At 31.8% G+C, this 23,688-nt stretch overlaps 1 protein-coding gene across 1 annotated transcript in view; it reads right to left on the bottom strand.

Moving 5' to 3' along the window:
- Positions 1-1,325: 1,325 nt before the first annotated feature.
- Positions 1,326-23,688, bottom strand: part of CHD1 (chromodomain helicase DNA binding protein 1) — a 72,606-nt gene continuing 50,243 nt past the window's right edge. The window contains exons 24-36 of the mRNA XM_081133117.1: positions 23,319-23,479; positions 21,942-21,983; positions 20,748-20,878; positions 19,917-20,055; positions 19,556-19,706; positions 18,173-18,295; positions 17,011-17,136; positions 15,755-15,895; positions 9,956-10,134; positions 5,733-5,829; positions 4,967-5,018; positions 4,242-4,452; positions 1,326-2,873 (exon numbers count right to left, since the gene is read on the bottom strand). Of these exons, the coding sequence (XP_080989243.1) occupies positions 2,528-2,873; positions 4,242-4,452; positions 4,967-5,018; positions 5,733-5,829; positions 9,956-10,134; positions 15,755-15,895; positions 17,011-17,136; positions 18,173-18,295; positions 19,556-19,706; positions 19,917-20,055; positions 20,748-20,878; positions 21,942-21,983; positions 23,319-23,479 (1,899 nt within the window). The 3' untranslated portion in view covers positions 1,326-2,527. The remainder of the gene's footprint in view (positions 2,874-4,241; positions 4,453-4,966; positions 5,019-5,732; positions 5,830-9,955; positions 10,135-15,754; positions 15,896-17,010; positions 17,137-18,172; positions 18,296-19,555; positions 19,707-19,916; positions 20,056-20,747; positions 20,879-21,941; positions 21,984-23,318; positions 23,480-23,688) is intronic.

Raw genomic sequence — 23,688 nt, 5'->3', positions numbered from 1 at the left:
ACCCTACGCAAAAATATTTTCTTTATAAGCAAACAGGCCATTGCTTTTAGTAAGAATCATTTATTGTATATTATTAAGTGGAAGGTTAATTGGTACAGTACTATGCATAATCTCTCATCCTTGAAAAATTAAACACAAATGGATAAAAATGCAAAGCAGAATGAGCATGTAAGACAAAAATTAAGCATATTTTATCGAGAATGTCCCATTATATCTATGTACTAATGTTCTCCATTGTGTTTTAATAAATTTATGGCTTATTCCTCTTCTATGTAATTACTGACTTCTTACAAATAATGAACATATTTTCCATCGATTAATGTTACATACAGTTTTAGATTTTTCACTCAACTCAGCTAATTAGTTGACTGAAATATTCAACTAAATGTAGAATTGTTAAGAATGTTAGAGTCCATTCTATTGTCTCAAAAAATGTAATACTGTTTCACGAAATTTGCACAATAGGATATAATGCAAATATCCCAGCTACAAAGAGATGAATTAAAAATGCCAACCCTGATCTGTTCTGTGTTAATATTGTGACTTCTAAGCATTACATTATTTTATTCACTGCTATCTTGTGGAATAAAAGAATCACTTATAGTAAAAGTGGTAAAAAGTGAAAAAGCTTAAAAATGTGTACCGCTACTGAATTGTTTTTTCATGTTTATATTTAATTATAAATAAGATATTTAAAAATTGAATTATCCCTGTTATGTGATATACCAGGAAAAAAAAGATCAGCACTCTTCATGGCAACTACCTAAAAGAGGAATTACTGCTTAAAAACAACAAAAATAACTGGAAAGCGAGCTTTGTTTTGTAACTCTTAGTGTAAATTTTAGACCTAATTGGATAAACAAAAAATGTTTAAAAAATACATCTATGAACAAATTTCTCTAGATTGCTCCCATAGCTAAATTAATAGGGATACACTTAAGAATACTGTTAGAAAATATCAATATATTTGTCAAAGTTAAGGTTCAAATTTGTTACATCACAGCACACACCCAAGAATGTATGCTCTATGAGTCAAAAATTCCCATTGAATATAACAAAATAAAAATCTGTGAATAAATATAAGGTATTCTAAAATAATATCTGCAGAAAACCAAATATTCCAACAAAAATTTCTATGATCTAAATTTTACTTCATAGATTCATAGTCTTCAAAATAGATTTAGTTGTAGTGCTACACATTAACTATATTCAACTGCTTACCAAAATATCCTTTTCCTGGCAGCTAAATGTTACTACTTTAAAAAAGAAAAAAAGTTAAGTGCTTGAGGGAATAAAAATGCAGCAGAAAATTACAGGAGCCCACATATCCTTTTTCTTAAATTTAATTTGTCATATATAAGGTTTTTATATACAATCAGTGTGCATTGTAACAGTTTATATTAAAAGTCAATCAAATTTATCTAAAATGTTACCTGGCTGCATAGCACATTTGACATTATTGCCCACATGAAAAGGGAAAACAAATGGATTTACAATAACTTTTGGCCATTTTGGATTCTGAAAGTGTTCATACACCTACCCTTTTAAACCAAATGCATCTGAAAATAATGTTTCCAGAGCATGCAGTTTAGACTTTACATATTATCTCACCATTTTGCTACTACAAACACAATATTGACCAAAAAATAAAATAAAATTAAAAGGTAAAAGAACATGTATCTAATAAAATAGTCAATATAAAAAGAGGACTAATGGAATTAAGTGGCCCCTTTCCCCATTTTTTACATTCTAAACAATGATTCCATCAAGACAAATCATTAAAAAGTGTTACTACACTGATTTTTTTTTTTTTTAAACAATAAGAAGGCCTGAGTTGGTAGGGAAAGGAACAGTCAAAAAAAGCCTGAGAAAGGGAAGTAAGGAAAGCTCATTTAATCTATTTACAATAATTTACAGTCAATTTTTTTTTGTGTGTATGTAAAAAGGCATAATAATAGATCACAAACAGGAAGTTCCTGGCTATTTTACAGATATAAGTACAGAATTTAAATATTCAAGCTTGTGATGAAAAGCGGCAAGGTGGTCGCAGTGTACAATGTAAACAAGTAGCTTTGGAAAGTGAACAAAATCCTTGAGTGTTTTTTCTTTATTAAGAAAAGAACTCTCTTTCATTCCTTCCTGAAACATGATCACAGGTCAGAGTAAAGTTCATATACAAACATAATTTAAATGGAGGTCAGTCTAAAATCACTGACTTAGAAACAGTTTTATCCAGCCTATATGGAAGGGCAGTGTTGAGGTCCCTGTAAGAGTAAACATTTCCATTTCTTTAAAAAAGAAAAAAAAAAAGTACTACAATATTTGTAGTACAGTGCAGCATAATCCTTAAATATAAAAATATTTTCTCTTCTGTTGGGATATAGACCTTGCATCCTGGAAAGAAGTAACAATACTGCTACTGATAGAAGATCTGTTTATAGCTTTCAAGTCATGTAAGGCAATTACTGTGTTGGTTTATGATATATGGCTAAAAGAAAAGTCCGGAAAGACAAAATATCAGTTTTTGTTATGTTTTCCGATTACTCCAGGTATGCTCAGGTGTACTTTTGTGTTCAATTGAGTGCTCAAATGGAGATCTGGAGCCATAAGGAGACCTCTGATCTAGTGGTGATCTGGGCCCACTACTGGAAGCTCTGTGGTCCATTTGCCAATCTGAGTGATACCTATAATCCCTGGAAGATTTATGATGTGTATATTCAGAACTTGACCGATGATCTGAATGTAACCGATGATCTGAATGAGAACGATGATCCGAATGAGGTCTATCTTTTAAACTCCCTTCCAAATTTGACCTGTGATCTCTACTCCTGTGATCATCCAGTTTTCTGTGTTTCTCTCTATCACTGTAATACCTAACAAAAGAGAAATTAGGAATTTTAGTTAAATTAATGGAAATTAAATGTTTCCAAATAAATAACACCTTATTAAAAATAAAAAATAAAGCATACTTTTAATTGTATATGAGGTCAGTGTTTCATTACAAAACTTCATAAGCTTTAAAAAAAAAAAAATCACTGGAAATAACTGTGCCTTTGAAGAACTATTTGATTCATAAAACTAAAGTGAACCATAAAGACCACCTCATATAGCATCTAATTTCACATGCCCATTTTATATTGTTGCTACTTTTTATTTTATGCATCATTTGTATTAATGTACCTTAATTACCTGGAAGCTAGAATTAAGATAACTACAACAACCTAGAATACACTTGAAATCAGAGCCTTTTTATGAGGCTCTAAGAAGAAAAAAATAAAAACCTCTGAAGTGCAGTCTATGAAATAACTTGTAAAAGAGAATTTTCACTGGTTTGCTGGTGCCTTTTAAAAGCTTTCCTTAGGCTTGATTAATTAAACATTTGATGTTTTTTGTTCATGAAAGGTCCCTATTATAAATAATAGAAATTATTTCTATAAGCCTGTGAAGTTATAAATATCAACTACATTTTGTGCCCTTTTCTAATTGTAAAAGCCATTCTACAATTGATGTATTTATAATATAATTGTGCTTCTCAGAGAGAAGAAATTATTGCAGTGAGCACAATTAAAATCCAAAAAAAATCTGATTTCTTTATGTCTCATCTTTACTTTTACTCATTTTGCTTTTAGTAATGATCATTAACCAGTGAAAATATTCCTTTACTAATAAAGGAATAAAATGTATTATTTTTGTCATAATATTCAGGTTGTTTAAAGGCTTCAAAAAAACTCCCAAAACAGTAAACAAACAAAAACATCCTGATTTCAGGACCATCTAGATGCTGTGATTAAATTTAACTGCAATAAGATGCTTTCACATAAAAATTTTCCCCATGAGTTTTTCTTAAAATAGAATGGAATAGAGAATTCCCTCTATCAAGTTTTAGCCATATTCCATCAAGCTTTATCCTACTCTATTCTATTTTGAAGAGTTTTGGGGTGAATATTCTCTAAAACCAACAATGAATCCTGCGACATAATTATAGAACTCCCTATCCTTTAGTCTCTTATTGCACTTTGATCTTAAATTTATAATTTAAGACACAGAGAAATCCAGCTCTTAATATTAACAACGAGAACTAGAATTCATATTTTTCTTATTTATGAATAAGCACCTTTATTTCACATAAGGCTTGTTTGATTACTTGATGTCTGAAGTGGCTAGTAAGGTCAAATGTAGTAAATAAAATAAAAAACAGGAAAACATTAACAAGCAAAATTTTAAGAGACTGTCAGGTTTACCTGCTGTCTTGCTTGTAGTGATCCCAATCACGATGATCTTTCCCATTACTAAAAGAAGAATAGGGCCTTTTCCTAGAGTCACTCTTTTTGTAAGAATCTCCCTGATGTCGGTCTTTATGATGATCGTGATACTGAGATAAGTGTCTATCAGAAGAATAACTGTCCCTGCTGCTATCATCGTGATTTGTATTTTCTTTTAATCTTTCCACATCTGTTAGATAAAAAAACCCAACTTTTGTTAATGACTTCAAAAAAACACATGGTGAACAAAAGTAACTTCGCTGCTACATTACAAGAACTCGTTTCAACTCCAGCTAAACAAAATATAGGTAGTTAAAGCACTTAGGAATGGTCTATGAAAGCAGTACTAAGACTTACAAAAGGGTCACTTTATTCTGAAATGTGAAAAATCACAACTGAAATATATAAGGCCCATTTCCTTCTGAGCCAGACTATACTTTTGTGATTCTTGTATGGAAAAATGTACTATTCTAAATTTATTTTTTTACCACCATTTTAACAATCTGTCATATTTTAACAATTATCTACAATTTCTAGAAACTGTTAAAAGGTGATTTATGGAAAGGCTAATAATAAACAAAAAAGGATTATGTAAGATAATAGATTCAATATAATCATGTGGGTATGCATTGTCTAAAACAAACCCCAAAAGGGAAAAGTATTTTTAAATGTGCTTTCTAAAACAATTAGTAAGACTGACTTACCTGGATTTCTAATAACTTGAACATTCACGTTGCTGTTCTGGTCATTATTTTGCTAAAATAAATGCACACATGTAAGAATCTTTTAAGTGGTGTCAAAAAACATTACAACATGTGGGGGTGGAGGGAGGGCTAAAAATAAAATCTCGAGGCTAAAAGATGTCCTTACATAAGATATTAGAATGTATGTACATAGCATTTGCAGATCTTTTTTTAAAAAAAAACATAAACTACTTGTCTCATGACATTAAAAAATCTGACCTTGAAATAATTTTAGACTTAACAGAAAAGCTGCAAAAATAGCCCCAAAGAGTTCCCACAGGACTTCCTCACGGCTGCTCCTAAAGCTAGTATCTTATATAACCACAGGATAATGATCACACTAAGCAGTTAGCATCGGTACAACACTGCTAACTGAACTACACACTTCACTCAGATTTTACATTTTCCCACTGAGATCCTTTTTCTGCTCCAGGATCCAATCTAGAACTCCATATAACACTTAGTTTCTCTCCTAAAAGTTGTTTCTCTTTGTAATGAATAAACATCTTGGAGGAGATACTTTTAGGCTATGCCAATATCTGGTTTCCTGTTCACTAATTTTAGCTTCCTTCAGAGGATCTTACCTGCAAAAATTCTTAACTGGTACTCTAGTGGTAATTTTCTATTTCCTTCATTCCTTCTATTTATTAACTGAATTCTTCTCTAAGGAAGACTGTCTCATAGTTTTAATAACATAAATAAGAAAAAAAATGATGTGTTACTTTACCTGAGATTCCTGCCGTTTTTTAATAGCGTGCTTATATAACTTATGTAATTTTCTTGCATCAAACTCAGTAAACTTAGATACGAAAATCCACAGGTTTCTAGAGGAAAAAGAGGCAAATTAGTCTGGTGAAAAATATTTGGCTTGTTCATAGTTCCCTCTGGATGGAAACACACATGCACACATACTTTGCCCTCTATGGAATAAAGTCTAAGAAGATTATTTCTAGTGTTTTTTTAAAACTTCATATATGAATAAAACTCTAAATGATTCTAAACATTAAGTTTGACTTCTCTTCCAAATCCCTTCACTTTGTAATTTTTGGAGTGAAAAGTAGTAATCCTAATCTGAAACCAGAGATGTAAATTTACAAATCAGGAAAGGACTCATAATGTAATTCAGATTAATTGTAAAAGGAATAAGCTATGTTAGTAATCTGAATAAATATACCATCAGATGATATACACTTGTGAAAAAAGGGTCGTAAATAATACACTAGAAAACAATTGTCATTGTATAATTGTAATGTAATGGTCATGAGAATAACATGACCAGACACTACGAACCACGAACAGCATAGAGTCAAGAATTAGTAACTGATCGTAGTATTTCATGATAAATTCAGATGCAGCCTATGAATGCTTCTCAACACAGCTTCCTAAGCAGCCACTCATAAATTGAAGACTACCTGCTATCATTGAAATGGTTTCACATATTCACAATTTTTTCTTAAATGTTTTTCAGTAGGTATTTTAAAGTATGGTTTGAATCTTGCTTATATAAACAGGGTAGAGGAATTACTAATTAGCCAATGACAGAGTTTAGATTACCCAACATCAACATCTTTAATGAGTCAACCAATCCATTTTAAGGAATTAAAAAAAACCCAACCCTTTGTATGAATAATGACTCCCCAAAAGAAAGCCATCTTCCAGTGACATTGGTTGAAGGAAGACCGTCTGAGAGAGCAAAAATTCTTAACTGGATAGTAACTTTTCATTCTGTTTTATGGGAGAAAGTATATGGAAGCACTTAATTTGGGGATTCTAAACAACTGACACATATTTCAAACATCAAGTATCTATTGCTTATCACTACAAAGCAGACATTAAGTTAGCCTTGCAGAAGATACTATTGGTAACAGGTATATTAAACAGTTTTTATAGTTTCAAAGCTCTTTTCTGTTATTTAATTTCACAAATAACCTGTAGGCAGTATGTATAGTAAATATAGCAGCCTATTTTAAAAATAAACAAGCAAATGAGATAAGAGGCTAAGTGACTTATAGAGATAATGTAGGCTAGAAGACAGGGCTCCTAACTTGCTTTCCACTCAGATAATTCCCAGCCTTTTGATTTTGGGCTTTGACATGTAGGAATAACTGCTGGCTAGTAAACTATTAAAAAATTGCTAGGTGTTAGTAAATTTTGGAATGCGTAAGTCTGTGAGTTACACATTAACTGCAAAAATATCCCAGCACATGTGCATATGGAGGTGGGTATCTGGTGATTTTTCTAGAATTCTTATCAGTGTTGTTAGTTGTGGCTTTCTCTGTATTAATTATATAAATTACCATTAGTATTATCAATTTAGTTTCTGAAGGTTGTCTGCTTAACTGCAGCATATAATGACATTCTTCATCAATATTTTGGACTATAATTTTACAAAAACAAGACTGTAAAAATGCATTGCAATTTAAAGAGCGGTCACCTATATCCTAATATTTAATGGACATATACATGCATAATGCTCTCAAAATTTGCTCTTACAGTGGTACTTTATAACCTGTAAAATCAGGGTACTGAAATAAATTGCAGCACATTCAGGTATAAAGACTAATATTATCAGGCTATTTTAAACTAATGGGACACCTTCACAATACATATGCACAGACTATTGTTTCTTAATTTTTTTCAACATCATGAAAATTTTCAAACATAGATCAGTTAAAAGAATTTTACAATGATGCCCCATATACCCAGTACCTATATTCTATTATTCACATTTGACTATGCTTGCTCTATGACATCATTTCACACATCCATCTCTCCGTCAACCCATGTAATTTTTGTTTGCATTTCAAAGACAAATGCAGATAATAGTATTTCTCCCCCTAAATACTTCAGCATGCATAACACCAACTACTCAATACCTGTTTATTCTTTTAAAAATAAAATATAGATACAATAAAATGCACAATTTTTAAGTTTACACTTGCTGAGTTTTGCAAATTAATATATAGCCCCAAAACATATCAGAAAAGTTCTGTTATGCCTTTTCACAATGTCTAAGTTCTTTTACCAATGGAGAGTTTTAACAGACAATGGGGTAGGTCGGAAATGGTTCAAAAAATTGAGCAGCATTCCCTAGGCTACATTACCCCATGGAATTGATTACCAATGACGTCAAGGTCGATAAGAACTAAGTGGGAGGAAAACAAAAAGGTAAGGTGCCCACCTGGGAGAAAAACAAGGACCAGACCTATGGAGGGAAAGGCACCGTGAATAAATGAGACGCCAGCTACTAGTCTCTTCTGTTTTAGAGGGTTTCTCCCTCCACTCCCTTTTTCCTAATAAACTAAACCTGAAATAGCATATATTTGTATTACTGACTACATAATTTCAACAAGATATTTATTTCTCATCTTTCTATCAAGTAAAATAGTTTTTCTCCCTCTTTACAACCTTAAAAATCTGAACTCTAATCATAAGGTTTTAAAAACTGGTATATAGTATACACTGAAATATTTTCAGATGGAACCCAAGCTCTTTTACATTAAAAAGTAGGAAAGATGTTGAATATGATCCTTTAAATTAACTAAACTTAGCGTTAAGAATAATTCAGTGCATTGCCTTTATTTTCCCAATTTTATCACAGCTAAGTGACAATCAAGAACATGTTTGGGAGCCACTGTCAGAGAAAATTTAACTTTGGATCTTGAATGTAAAAAGATAGTTTCCCACGAAAGCCTAATATACATAGTTGAACTTTATTGTATTCTTGACCGATACTCTGAGCTTTGGAAATGGTCAGACGAGTTGGGAGACCTCGAACAGGATGACATTTTTCTGTGATATTTAAGGAAAGCATCAGTGCTCCCATAAGTACATGCGTCCAGCCAAAAAGAAAAGCTTAAGCTAGAATATGTGAATACAGCGCTTTAGGATTACTCTCTCCCATTCCTCATACTCCATGTTACCATTATCATTCAATAAGCGGAAAATATATAGTGCCTTACAATTTATGAAGAGCTTCAAATACAGATGTTATCATCTCACCAATGATAACACCAGGGGGCTCAGAGATATTGGCAACTACTCAACACGGTCATAAAGCCCAAAATTAGCCAAGATGGGGACTGAGCACAACTTCTGATGCCACTCTAGTGATTACTACATGGCATTATAGGCACGATTTCAGGCCATTATTATTGTCCATGCATGGCCTTAGTTTCTTTAGACATAAAAGCATAATTTATGTGACCAGTTTCCTATCTCCTCTTGCTAAAATGGGTCCTGGTTGAATATAAGGAGAAAAGGGACAAGCATAGATTTTTTTTTTTTTTACTTTAGAGTAACCATAATCATTCCTCCAGAAATATGTTATTACAGCTTTTTATGCTGATGTGTAGCTGCACTGCTATCAGGGACTGGTTTGTGTTCATTTTACTTTTTCCTACGTTGTGTATTAGTTTGGTTTAACACTGATCTGGACCTGGTAATCATTAAGTGATTTGTATAACATAGCAGTTGAGTTTTACAATTTTAAGATCAACTGTGTTGTTACTGCTTCTAAAATAAAGGGGAATTCTGCATTTTACATTGCTTGAGGACATTAATTTTTACAAGGCTTTATACTTCTACCCAAAAGATAAATTGCTAAGTATATGTAACAATAAATTTACTTGTTGGGAACACCAATATCTAAAGATACTGAAAATAATGGTGAATTGTGAAAATTTTAAAAAAATAAACACAATCTAAATTTTAATGAAACAGCTTTCATTATTTTTTATTTAAAGGCAGAGATACCAACTATGATTATCGTGATGCATAATTAATCGATCACTCACGAATAGAAAAAATAGTAAAAACAATCATTCTCAAGTTACCTCTCTAAACGTTATTGTTATTAAATTTCAAAAATAGAAAAATAAATTGATATGAGAAACAAATAGATGGTTACAGAACCACAAATTTAACACTTCCTGAAAGTACAGCACTTACTTTCTCCACTGCTTGATTTGTTCAGGATTTGTATACTCCTTCAGACATTCCGTGATATGGTCTCCAATTTTTATTAAACACTGTCTAGTATGCTCCAGTTGTTCTCTTTCTGAAAGGCCTTTCTCAGGCCTATCAAGTTGTTTCAAAGCTGCTTTGACAGGCCTCATTCTTTCTTTACACTTTAAAAAGAAAAATAAGAACATAAATACATGTATTAAAAACATAAATTCAACAAAAATCTTCTGTGTTGAATATTTACATGAGTAAATATAACAATGTTCGATGCCAAGATAACCACTAAATCATGCCTCACAGCTCTTAAGTATCAGAGGTTCCCCCCTCAGATTTTCTTTGGAAAGCAAGGCTTTCATTATCACTTAAAATCAGTCTTTGTGTAAGTAAAAACTTTGGATTTTACTTACCTTTTGTAAAAATGGTACTTTTTACATTGTAGCAAACCATTCTAAGCAGTCTTAAACACAAAATGTTAAAAGATAATAAAATATTTCATAGTACAACGTAAAATCCTGTATTAACTATAATAGAATTATTAAAAATTAGGAACTTTATACAATATACTGGCAAAGCTATTAAATTCAAAATAGCTACAAGTATAAACTGTCTAGTCTTTTAAACCTTTGAAACAAAACAAAGTAGCTAATAATGAATTTTGTTACTATCCTATTTTGGAGGTCAGGGAGTTAGGGTTGGTTGAAAGAAACCAAACTTTTCCTTGGCCTACATATCACTGGCATACTAACAAAAGAACATACTAAAAACTGTATGATTCAGCTAAAGTCCAATCTGTGTAATAAAAACTGTATACTATACCAAAACCAGACTAAAAATATTACCAAAAAAGCAAACTGTAGATAAATTTTATTTACATATATAAATGCAAAACTATATTAAAACTAACAATAATTATATCCATGAGTAGTAAATTGAGTTAATTCTAGGAATGTAAGGATAGATTAACTACAAGTAACACATTTAGTTAATCCAACACCACTTATTTTAAAAAAGAAATCCTCATATCACTGCTGTAAAAGACCATTCTTATTATAAATTAAATGTGTATATATGTGTGAATTTGTTTCTGAGTGCTTTATTCTGTTTTATTGACCTATTTGTCCAAATCTTTTTGGAAGTTTTCCATCTTTTGTCAGGAATAATTTAAATAGCATTGAAATTTTGTATTATTTAGTTAAAAATATAGCTCAGCCAAACCTGATGTCTTTTTTAAAAACGGGAAAAATTTTATTATACTTTCTAATTTTTAGCATTACTCACACCTATACTCTATACTTCATGATTCTTGTTCAATTTTTATACTTTATAATCTACTAGAAAATGATTTATTCAATATATGTAAAGTTGAGTACATACTATGTTCTCGACACAGTTCTAGACTCAGGAAAAACAGCACTTAATAAGAGAACCTGCCTTTCTGTGATCTGTACTCTAGTAGGAGAAGAACACCAATAAATAAATAAGACATAGTGTGTTAGGTGATGACAACAATAATAATAAAGAAAAATAAAGCAATGAAGAGCAGGGAGCTTTCTACTTTACATATTTCAGAGAAGGGTAATGTTTGAGCAGACAATCTAAAGAAAATGAAGGAGTGAGGCATTTCCAGCCAAGAGAAGAGCAAGAACAAATGTCCAAAAACTTATTTCACATGTTCAAAGGAATAGTATGAATCCAGTGTGGCTGGAACCAGGTGAGCAAAGAAAGTAGCAGGAGATGACAGGGAGTAAAGCAGATGCTGTATTGTTTAGACTATTGTTATCAATCTTTTATCCTGCATGAGAGGAAAAGCCATTCCAGAGTTTTTTGTTGTTTTTTTTTAATTTTTTTTTTTAAAATATCTTTATTGATTTCAGAGAGAGGAAAGGACAGGGAGAGAGAGAGATAGAAACATCAATGATGAGAGAGTCATTGATTGGCTGCAGCCCACAACCCGCGCATGTGCCCTGACCGGGAATCGAACCCTGATTGCCTGGATCCTAGGTCGACGCTTAACCGCTGAGCCACGCCTGGCCGGGCTCCAGAGTTTTAAATTGAAAATTAACGTGGGGTGACTTCATTCACCCTTTAACAATCATTATCACTCTTGTTGCTGTGTGGAGCACAAACTGAGGTATGAAAGGGTATGTGGTAAGATGCAAAGGGTGGAAGCACTGAAGACAACTATAAAATCATTAAAATCCAGGAAAAAGACAGCTTGAACTAGTGTGGTAGGGCTAATATGATCTGCTCACTGACTGAATGTAGGTGGAGGAAAAAGGGAGGAATTGGTGACTAAAATCCATGGTAAGGCCAAGGCTGGCTGGAAGATGGGAATTGGAACAATGAGAAGTGATATTTATAAACCACTTATTAGGTATGAGAGGCTATGCACTGCTTTAAAAATGCAGCTCATTTGATTCTAACAACAGACCTTCGCCATACTATTTATTTTATAGAAGAAATTAAAGTTTAAAATGAAATGATATTTGTCAAACCCAGGTGTGTGACCTCAATCTCCGTACTGTTTCTTAACTGCTAAATTATACTGATATTTAGAAAGATAAATCAGTAAGACACAAGGAAAATCAAGAGTTGTTAAATGAGGCAAAGATGTCAACAGAAAGGAAGACTGAGAAAAGGTCACTGAATTTCTTAATAATCAGAGCTATACCCAAGTAAAATTTACAGTTGACCCTGTAACTTAAGTTGGCCTTCTAAATCTGTGGATTCTCAGCCACCAACTTGGGTCTGAACTGCACAAGTAAACTGAAAAAAATCCGCATATAAGTAGACCTGCGTAGTTCAAACAAGCATTGTTCAAGAGCCAACTATGTATAGCAGTAAAATCCTAATCATGAAAGCTAAGAAAGTCTGGCTCCAGAGCCCATGTTTAAAACTATTCCATTCTTCCTGTATAATACAAGATCATTTATGAAGGTTAATGGAGAAGAAATTTATGCACTGCCCACAACAAGTAATTTTACATTTCAGCAGTTATGTAAAGTCAGAAGGCTAAAGAGGAAATACGGGCAAAGAAAAGAGGCAAGAGGTGCAATTTCACCTAACTCAGTAATGGAGCAGGCAGAGTATGGGAAGCAGTTTAAAAGAGTTCCATGTTTTCACCTCAAAAAAACAAAAGCATGCCATCACCTCCCCCTACTCCCACCCAACACAGAGGGGGTAAAAAAAAAAAAAAGTCAACAGAAAATGGAGAGGCTAGATTAAGTAGACCACAAATAAAAAGATTAGCCTTAATAAAAGTGCTAAGGAATACCAGCATGTGAACCTGAAGAAGAGATAAAAAAGAAAGTCCAGAGATAGGATACACATTCAAATAAATAGATGAAAGACAGGAGCAGGAGCAACTTACTTTAAATGTCCCCAATATTTTCAGGGATTAGAGGAATGTCAACAGCCAAAAGTGAAAAGAACAAGAAAACTGCGGCAGGAACTATTAAATTTAAAGGACATAAAAAATATTTGAAGCTGAATTAGGGCATGTCATGGAATCAGTAGGAAATGAATAAATGGGTTTAAAAATCAACTCTCTTTAGTCAGGGCACAAAAGAGGAGAAAATGGGACAAGGTGAGCTGGGGATCTAGAATGGCACAGTAGGACAACACAAATGTAATTTTAGAAGGCGAAAATTTCCATCTTTCAAGTACAGTATTTGATTAATACTAGTGATAAAACTGACTTAAGATTGTACCTGAATGTAGCAAGTGACAGGAATATATTAATAGGTCCAAGTAGCAGAAAAGATTCAGATTCTAGAAATCCCTTAAAAGATTCTTACATGGATATATTTATCTATATTCATGCATATTGTAACTACATATAAATATGATACATTTCAACCTCACTATAAAGTTTTCCTCAAAATTTATATCACAGTTAATGTCATGGTTGGGACCACTGTGGGTTCCTGATTATATCCAGTAAAATAAACCCACTGAACAGGATTTGTTTACTGGATATAATCCATCACTTGGATTATATAAAATAAAATATTCAAAGTGATAAAGAGCAAGGACCTACAACCAAGATTACTCTAGCCAGCAAAGCTGTCATTTAAAATAGAAGTAAAGACAAAGAGCTTTCCAGACAAGAAAAAGCTGAAGGAGTTCTTCACCACCAAACCTGTATCACAGGTATGTCAAGGGGACTTCTTGAAGAAGAAAAAACCCATGAATAAGAAAATATCACAAAGAAAAAAATTCTCACTGACAAAGGCAAACACATAATAAAAGCAGTGGATCAACCAACACTAAAGCTAGTACAAAGGTTAAAGGCAAAGGTAGGAAAACTATATGTAATTACAACAGTAAATTAAGGAATACAAACAAGTACACATACACAAAGTAAAAAATAATGACAAAAACATAAATGTGGAGGAGTAAAAAAAAAAAAGGCAGTGGTTATAAAATGTGGTCAAAGTTAAGTGTCCATTAACTTACAACAGACTGCTGTAAACATAGCTTAGTTTATATGAAGTACACAGTAACCACAGATCAAAATCTACAGAAGATATATACAAGGAATAAAGAGGAAGGATTACAAATACAACACTACAGAAAGTCATCAACATCCAAGAAAAGACAACGAGAAAAAGAACAGAGAAGAACTACAAAAACAATAAAATGGTAATAACTACATACCCATCAATCGTTACTTTAAATGTAAATGGATTAAATGCTTCAAACGCAAGATGAATGGATAAAGATGTGACACATACATGCAATGGAATATCACTCAACCAAAAAAGGAATGAAGTTTTACCATTTGAGATAGCATGGATGAACCTAGAGGGTACTGAGCTAAGTGAAATTGGCTGTACAGTGAAAGACAAATACCATATGATTTCACTTACATGTGGAATCTAAAGAAACAAAAAAGCAAGACAGACACACACTCACTGACACAGAAAACAAACTGATGGTTGCCAGACGGGAGGGACTGGATGAAAAAAGTGAAGGGATTAAGAAGTACAAATTGGCAGTTACAAAATAGTCATGGGGGTATAAAGTACAGCTTATGGAGTATAGTCAATAATATTGGTGTCAGGTAGGTACTATGCTTATTGGGAGGATCACTTTGTACATTATATAAATGTCTAACCACTATGCTCTACACCTAAAACTAATATAATACTGAATGTCAACTGTAATTGAAAAATAATTTATAATTTAAAACAACCCCACTGGAAAAAAATCTCCCTTACTTTGATGAAAAGCATGGTAGCATATGAAACCAGTATATTTTAGGCCAGTGTTACTCAAAGTGTAGTCTATGAACCAGCACTAGGGTCCAGGGGATAGGTACAGAAACTTTAGAAGCCTTTATATCAATTTGACACGGCAATTTTTGTCTACTGAATCTAGTAATAAAGCATCAGGCTTGTATTTTATATATTTTTTTTAATTTTCACTTTTTGTTTTTATTGTATTTTCTAATACGACAAAAGCAGCTGCTCCTTCACTGTAGATAAGAAGCACTGTTATATAGCTAATAGGTTTGGGAATTAAAAGGTTTAAAACTCTACAATTGGAAGAAAAAAGTTCATTCTAAGTAGTCCCTAAATGCCTCTCCTTCAAGTTTTTAATTTATTAAAAAGTTTTTCCAAATACATTCTAAATTTAAGATACCTTTCAAACACATTGTTTTTTCAACCTGAACTGTGTATCAGCAAGTACAAAGACATTTCTAAATTGAAAGCTGCGAATAAAACTGCAATTTAAATGTTATATGAATATTTACTAATAACCAGAAAGTCTACTACTTACAATGCTGAATGTCTTCTGATCCAACTCTTCAGATTCTTCAGATATGGGAACTGGTTCACCACTTGCAGTGATATGAACTAGAGGATCAGACACTGAAGATTTCTTGGATCTTTCCTTGCTATCAGATTTGGGCTCGCTCAACTAAGGAAAAAACAAAAATAAAACAAAAAAAACCCCAATAATAACAAAGGAAAAATAATTAACTCTTCCAAAAACAATTTTTTCTACTGCAGTCTACAATTGTTTATTCACATTTAATATTCCTATTTTACCTTCACCCAATTTTATTTGGAGAAACCAAATAACTAAAGGTACTCTGTACTGTTACCTTATAGGTAAGGAATTTTAAAAGGATCAAACCTATTTTTTTTAAAAAATTTAAAACTATTTTTCTCTTTAGAGATACCCACATATATTGAACTCAGTTATTGAGACTAATTTTGGGCTGAAAGGCAATTTATTCTCCTAAAATGTAAATAAACTGATTGTGTAACTTTCTAAATTTTACATTATGATTTGCATATCTTTTCTTCCTTTATATCTTTTTTTTTTTTTGCATAGCTTCTATAGCTTCTTTTACTGTTTCCTCTTTTTTCTTTAAAATCTTTTTTCTTTACATCTTTCTTATCCTCTTTTTCTTCTATCTCCCTTTTAAGCTCTCTTTTATTTTCCTTTCCTTTTGCTTCCCTCTTTTCTTCTGGTTCCTTTTTTATACAAACATCTGGCTCAGGTTTTTCTTCAGTCTTTTTCTGTTTTAATTTTTTTATTTGGATGTTTCACAGAAGTGACCTCATCCTAGAAAGTGTAAGTATGGCCAATGTATTACTAACCAAATCTTGAAAAAGATTAAATTTCTTTTGTTTGCATAACTATGGACTGCATGTATGTGGACTCTGAAAGAAATAACCCAGCATCCCATTAATAATGATACATGCAATGCTTACCTTCCTATAAAAACTAATGTAAGCCAGTCCCATTCAAAATTCATATTAAAGGAGACAGAACCCCATTCAAACAGCAAATGTTTGAAAAGGAAGGACCTTTGCCCCATCTCTCTAGTGTTGTATAATATTCTATTGGATGGGTAGAATTCTGTTCTGTAAATGAGACTGCATAATTAACTATTTTTTAAAAAAACTTCAGTACTAAAAAATAAAATTTCAGGCCATAGTTCAAATTTCGAATGTAAAATACACCAAAACATGCCGTGTTCCTTTCTGTTTTTAACAGGTTTCTTTTTAAAAACACATTCTTACCTTATCGTCTTCATCGGACTTCTCTGAGGGCAGGGGAGAAGAATCACTCTTTATTTCCTCTTTCACCTTTATAGACTTCATTGATTTATTCTTCTTAGCTCTCACCTTTCTTCTCTTTGAACCTCCCTAAAAATGATTACTTTTATTCTAACCAAATCCACAAATTCCAGTTATAAAAGAAAACTTCTTAAATACTGAATCAAAAGAGCTAAAGAAATGCATATTCTTACTCAATAAGCTATACCAAGCTTAGAAAGTCAGCAAAAGTCATATAATAAAAAAAGAATTAGAAGTAGAGAGAAACAGAAGGAGTGTTTTCACCATCCTAAGTTATTGTTTTCAACTAAATTCAATGCAACCAGAGTAGCATTGGAAATCATTTTTAATGGTACACAGGTAGTTATGACATTGTGGTCACAGGTAAACTTTTAAAGGTTGCTGTAGTTTCCATCACCTCTCTTTTAGTCTTTTTCCTACTTTTTTGAAGCCCCCTCATAAATAAGCACTGTAATCTTTAATGCTGTCCCTTAAGTTTTCCAGTGTCTCCAAATAACATTAATGGAGACCTGACCTTTCAAAAAGTACTCCATTCTAAACAAGTTGCCTCTACTCCCTCTCCAAATACTAGAAGAAAAAAAACTAATCTCACTTTTGAAAGACATGACTCATCAGTATTAACATGAATGCTGAGATAATTTAAGGCAAAATATTACCATATTCAAATAAAGCTACTAAATTATAAGAAAATACACTTAAAAGCTCATATGAACCACAGTTGTCTAGGGCAGCGATTTTCAACCGTGTGCACACTGGTGTGCTGCAAGAGGCACAGTTGTGCTACAAGAATTTTTAAAACATTCAATACCTGACACTAGTAAGGGGCACTGACCTCTTTTCCTTAGACTGTCAAATAAAAAAATGACAACAGTCAACACAATAATAAATGTCCAGTATGAATCAGAATTATACCTTTTTTTATTTTTTATTTTTTTTTGTCAGATCAGCAAAAATGTATTTTTTGGTGTGCTACAGAATTTTAGTAATTAGTTTATGCTTGCCATGAAATGAAAAGGGTTGAAAATTGCTGGTCTGGGGTAATCAGTAAACAAGACTTATCTTACTGAAAAGTAAACTGCTCCTAAGCATCTGAATTTTAACTTACTGCACCAGAAAGTCTCTGAGCTTCTTTTTTTGCAAGATCTCTACTAAGTAATTTGATGAGGTAGTCTGCACGTGTCTGCAACTGTTTTGCTTGTGGTTTTTTATCAGGATCATCTGGAAGAATCTGAAAAGCAATTAATTTTTTCAGGTTGTCTTTAATAAATAAGATGAAACAATTTAAAGCTAAAAACAGCTTATTCATTTTTTAAAATATATATAATTCACTAACAAATTATAAGTCTTTAAATTTTTAGGAATAAACAACTTAGACTGCAAAATACATTTTAAAATATCTATGCCACAGCCAAAGATTATTAGTTTCACTGGGAAAGAATTTTAAATAAGTACACACGGGAGAAAAAACACACCTCCCATTCAAAATGAGAATACACAGTGGGAGGTTAAAAATTTCTTTCAATTGTACAATAATGTATTTAGCATCCAGTGTTATTAAACATTAGGGTATTCTCAGATTCCCTTCCTTCCTCGTAACAGTATTTTAGTGATAAAGTATACAAAAAACCTCCTAAAACAGAAGGTATCATGTATCTAGAAAATGACCCACAACAGGCACTGTGAGGAAACTTTTACAGTGCAATCTAAACTATTTAAGTTTTGCTTCAAAGTGGCAAATGACAAAAATTCCAGTATCTGAAAGTTCCCATTTGTCTGTGAAGAAGTATAAAAAGGGAACTTAAATGATAAAAGTAAAGCAATGCTTTCAGTGGTTTCCATTCTAGGCAAAGAAATGATTTTCGCTAATGTGGTAACATCAAATCATCAAAAATCCTAAACAGTTTGATATTTAAAAAATTATGACTTCAGAATCTTTTCTTGCCTATGAATAATCTAGTTAATGATGGGATGAAAGATTTACTTTTAACTTGAAGAAAAATACACCTATGTCTTAATAACAAAAACATAATTTCAACCCTAGTGGTTAGAGCATCGATCCACAGACTGAGGGGTCCGGGGTTCAATTCCGGCCAAGGGCATGTACCTCAGTTGCAAGCTCAACCCCGGGCCCGGGTTCGGGGTACCTGTGGAAGGCAGTCAATCGATGTCTCTCTCTCATACAGATCTCCTCCCCTCCCCCACTTCCACTCTATCTGAAAAGCAATGGAAAAAAATATCCCCAGGTGAGGATAAAAATATAAGTATAAAATGTATGTATGTATGTATGTATAATTTCTGAGGTAAAGCAAAATCTCAGAGATCATTTAAATTCAATCCCTTCATGAAAACCAGATTCTAAAGAAGCCAAGGTCACACAGCTCTAGAGCCTTGGTTTCCTGACTCCTAGTTGAATTTATTTCTAACATAATTTAAAAGCAAAATTAAATTCAACATTAATGATCAACAGAATAAAGAAATATTTAAGTACCTTGTGTGTTAGGCTGAGGTCAGGATCCATTTTAATCATTTCCCAGCTTCCATATCCATATTCGTATATACCAATTAATAAATTGGAATCATCTTCTTTGCCCCAGTCTATATCAAAATGAGCAGCCTTTGTATGGCAAGGGATAGTATACCTAGCATTAAAGTTAATAACAATGTCAAGTTTACAATTGCCTTTATTTAAAATTTTGAAAAACATATTTGAATCATTAGAATTTAACTTTATGTTTAAAAACATTTGAGTCAAACTAGCCAATGACATAAAAAACATTTTTAACCTACATTCACATCCAAATTACTGAGTAATGATAAATATTTTACAATGGAAAAAGTAAACAACTCACTGTTTTCTTTCTTCTGGATCTGAAGGAATGGATTTGTGCAATGGTATTAATTCTTCTTCATGGGAGATGACTAGCTTGGCATTCACCTGTACTCCTGATATTCGGAATGTTGGACCCTTTACTTTTCCAAGTCTACCACCTTAATTTTTGTTAAAAAAAAGTAAAAAAAAAAAGATAAAATATATAACTCTACAAACTAAAAAAGCAACATATGCTACTATTTATTTTAATAAGTATTACTTATTTACCTATATTAGTATTATTTATATTATTGGGTGTACTTACTGACAAATGTTAAACTTTACTACAAGATTTTTCAGTACATATTAGTGATCGTAATATAGCAGATGTGGATTCATAAAAAGCACTTCATGTATTTAAGTGTTTTATCAATTGCAGAAGATAGATTAATCTACTGATATGATTTTTTTCCAGTACATCTAATTACTACATCTTATCTAAATATTTTTATTTAGTGGATCAACTGTAAAATAAGCATAATGAAGTAACTAAGCCCAAAACGAATATTACATGCGTATTCTTATGGTATCTTTTCCCAGTCATGTATGCTAAAAATATAGTATACAAATAACAGTGATTCCTGACATTGCCTCCCAGTTAGTATTATACCAGGCAGATAGATTCCATTGCCTTCAACAGTACAATTCTGTTCCCCATTTCCTATTACCCAGCAATGCCCTTGCTTTGTTTAAAAAGCATCTTTTAAGACTGATGAATGTAACTTAAGATACAATGCCTACCTAACTCAATAAAAGCATATTTTAGAAGTTCCATTTACCTCTCTTTAAATCACTCTCATTTTAATATTACCTGTCCGATCTGTTCCTGAAGAATTATCCTTTAAAGCTTTAATGCAACCATTATGTACCAATTCTCCTAGGCGTCTGAGGTCTGTCTCTGACTTATCAACTAATTCAGCATCTCGAGCAATTGCATCTAATCTGTAATAAAATACAATTTTCAGGTAAATATGCAGACTAAGTTTCACTCCATCTCAAGTTCTACAAATTATAGTACTCCAAGTCCTACAAATTTTAGTTCATATAATTGGCACAAGATACATAAAAAAAACAGGAAGATTTGATGGGGAAACAACTCATCTATATATTCAAGGATAATAATAAAATTAACCAATTCATTACAGAGCAAATGGTATGCTCCAAATTTGAAGATTATGTAATAATTCTGTAAAACCATTCCATAACTGACCAGATCTTAAATTCAAAAGGAAGTGGTTAAGTGTTATGATAATTATAAATGAAAAAGACATTATAAGAGTCAAGTTCTATACTTTTTTATTACTATGCACTGAGTAGAATATTAATGTTCAAAATGTTTTTTTCATCATATAAAATAATTATGCAAGTCTTTTATTGTATTGTATGCAAGTCACCTCAAAATAAAAATATCTTTAAGAGGGAGTTTTGGAGAAAACAGTGAAACCAATTTGAATCTTTGCCACTCTATATCCAGACAATGGGTTTGCCACAACAAAGAACAAAGAATACACAAGTCACAAACAATGACCGAAATTAACTGATAACTTAAAAACAAACAAACAACCTGTCTTGACAATTTGTGTAAGAAGAAACTGTATTTGGGAAAACTTAAGGAACTTTCCCCAGTAAAGGAAAATAAAACAGGTCTTTAAATGAGATAACTAGGTTAGCAAATCAGTTTTTCTAAGATGAATCTGCTAGTTTATAAGTTTCTGATTAAAAAAAACAATAAAGCCTTTGAAAGTACCTTAGAATTATAAAAATGCAAAGTATTTTATAGAAACATCATTGGCAGGTAAAATTTTAGAAATTAGAAAGAATTAAGGATGATACTAAAACATTTTTCACAACTATACTTGAATTTTGCTTTCTACAGATTAACTTCGTAAATGTCTGTTAAAAGCAAACTTAGCAAAGTACCTAAAATGAATATTAGTATAAACAAATAAAGCTAACAAGCACATAAAACATGCTATAATTCTATGAAAATAACAAATGTATTTACCTTTCCAGAGGGCCACCAAATTTCTTGTAACTCTTGATAAACCTAGCAGAAAATAATTGTTTGATTTAAATGTAGGCTTCACTACCCATTAAAAAATAGATATATTTATAAATATATAGAAAAAAGAAAATACTTGTTAGTATACAAATTAATTCAGGGTACTGTTACTAACAAAAAGGAATAAACTATGCTAGAAACCAAAATGTTAAAACATCAAAGTATACCAAATAAGACAAGACATATTTTATCACCCAGGATGATGTTTAGAAACCAATATAAATAAAACAATAGAAGCTAAATTTTATTTTAGAAATTACTTTATTATTTTCACAAGACAAAAAAAAGGTTCAAGACTACCACAGGAAGTGTCTCCAGAATTGTCAGTCATATTACACCTCCTAACATTCCAAATGTTGATAAAATTTACTGAAAATAGCTTTAATTCAGATGTACGTATTATACCAACAATGGAAAATAAAAATTTTACTTAAAAACAAAGCTACCCAAGTGGTTGATGGATGAGGAAAAATATCCAGGAAAAGTAGAAGTTGAAATGCCTCTTCAACTAAAGACAGAAAGTCCAGCAAATCAGGTGGTCATAAAATACCCTTAATAAAATCTAACAACATATTTAGTTTTCTGGTAGAAAGAATGAGGAAGAACTTTATCGGTCAGGTCTATGATGTAAAAGAAAAGAGTTACAATGGCTTGAAAGAAACAACAAACTCTCAGAATACAACAATGAACAACCTTTTTACAAATTTCATAAGCAAAATTATTACATAAACAAAAGTAAATGGTTATCCTATTCCCCTTAAACACATCTGTATATACAAATAAACATATTTTCAAAGAAAACGACAATTTTATCTTACAGAGCCAATCTTACCTCAATTCCTATTTTGGACATAACAGAAATACCCTTAACATGGTTACTTTCAAAAAACAAATCACTTCAGAATTAAAAAACTAGAAAAACATGGAACTAAATTATCCCCACATAAAAATAGTAATGTTGGGAGTCATAAGTGCCGTGAGAATTTTTATTAAATAAGCCTAATGTATTGAAATATACATTCATTATTCAAAAAGGCCACTGTTCTGAACCACATTAATAAAATCAAAGGAAATTTAGCAGTCTAAATAGACTAACAATAAATAAATAAATAATATGCAAAGATTAGAAGCCAAACATTTTTTTCCTCATAGTTAGAATGAACGCCCAAAAGCAGAACTCACCCAAACCCTAAACAATTATCATATATTTGCCTCCTCTAACACTTTCGCCTTCATCTTTGAAAACTATAGGATTTCTTTATTTTAGTTTCACCCTCTAATAAAAACAAAATGAAGTAAAATGGTGTTACATCATCTTACCGCCGAATCTCTGCATCACTAAATCCTTTAATATTCTCTCGAGGAATAGTCCGTGGTCTTCCACGTTTCTTTGGCCTTTTCCTTTCTGAGATTGAATCACTATCAGATCCAGAGTATCTCCTACTTCTACTGCGCCTCCCCTCACTTCCATTGAAACTAATCTGGAATTTGAAAACAAAAATTTATCCAAGCTTAAAGAAGAGCAAAGAAAACTATAAAAAAATGACAGAATTAAAAAATTTAAATGTTTTTCTATATATTAAAAATATTCTATAAACAAAATTAAAAAGCAAACAGCAAAATATTGCATGTTAATGAGTTATTAACCATCTTAATATGTAAAGCATTCTTATAAATCTGAAGGAAAACA

The sequence above is a fragment of the Miniopterus schreibersii genome (genome assembly GCF_964146895.1).
Source record: "Miniopterus schreibersii genome assembly, chromosome: 3".
In the NCBI taxonomy this organism is placed as follows: domain Eukaryota; kingdom Metazoa; phylum Chordata; class Mammalia; order Chiroptera; family Miniopteridae; genus Miniopterus; species Miniopterus schreibersii.
The sequence above is the reverse complement of the archived record's forward strand: the minus strand, read 5'-3'. Positions and strand labels throughout refer to the sequence as shown.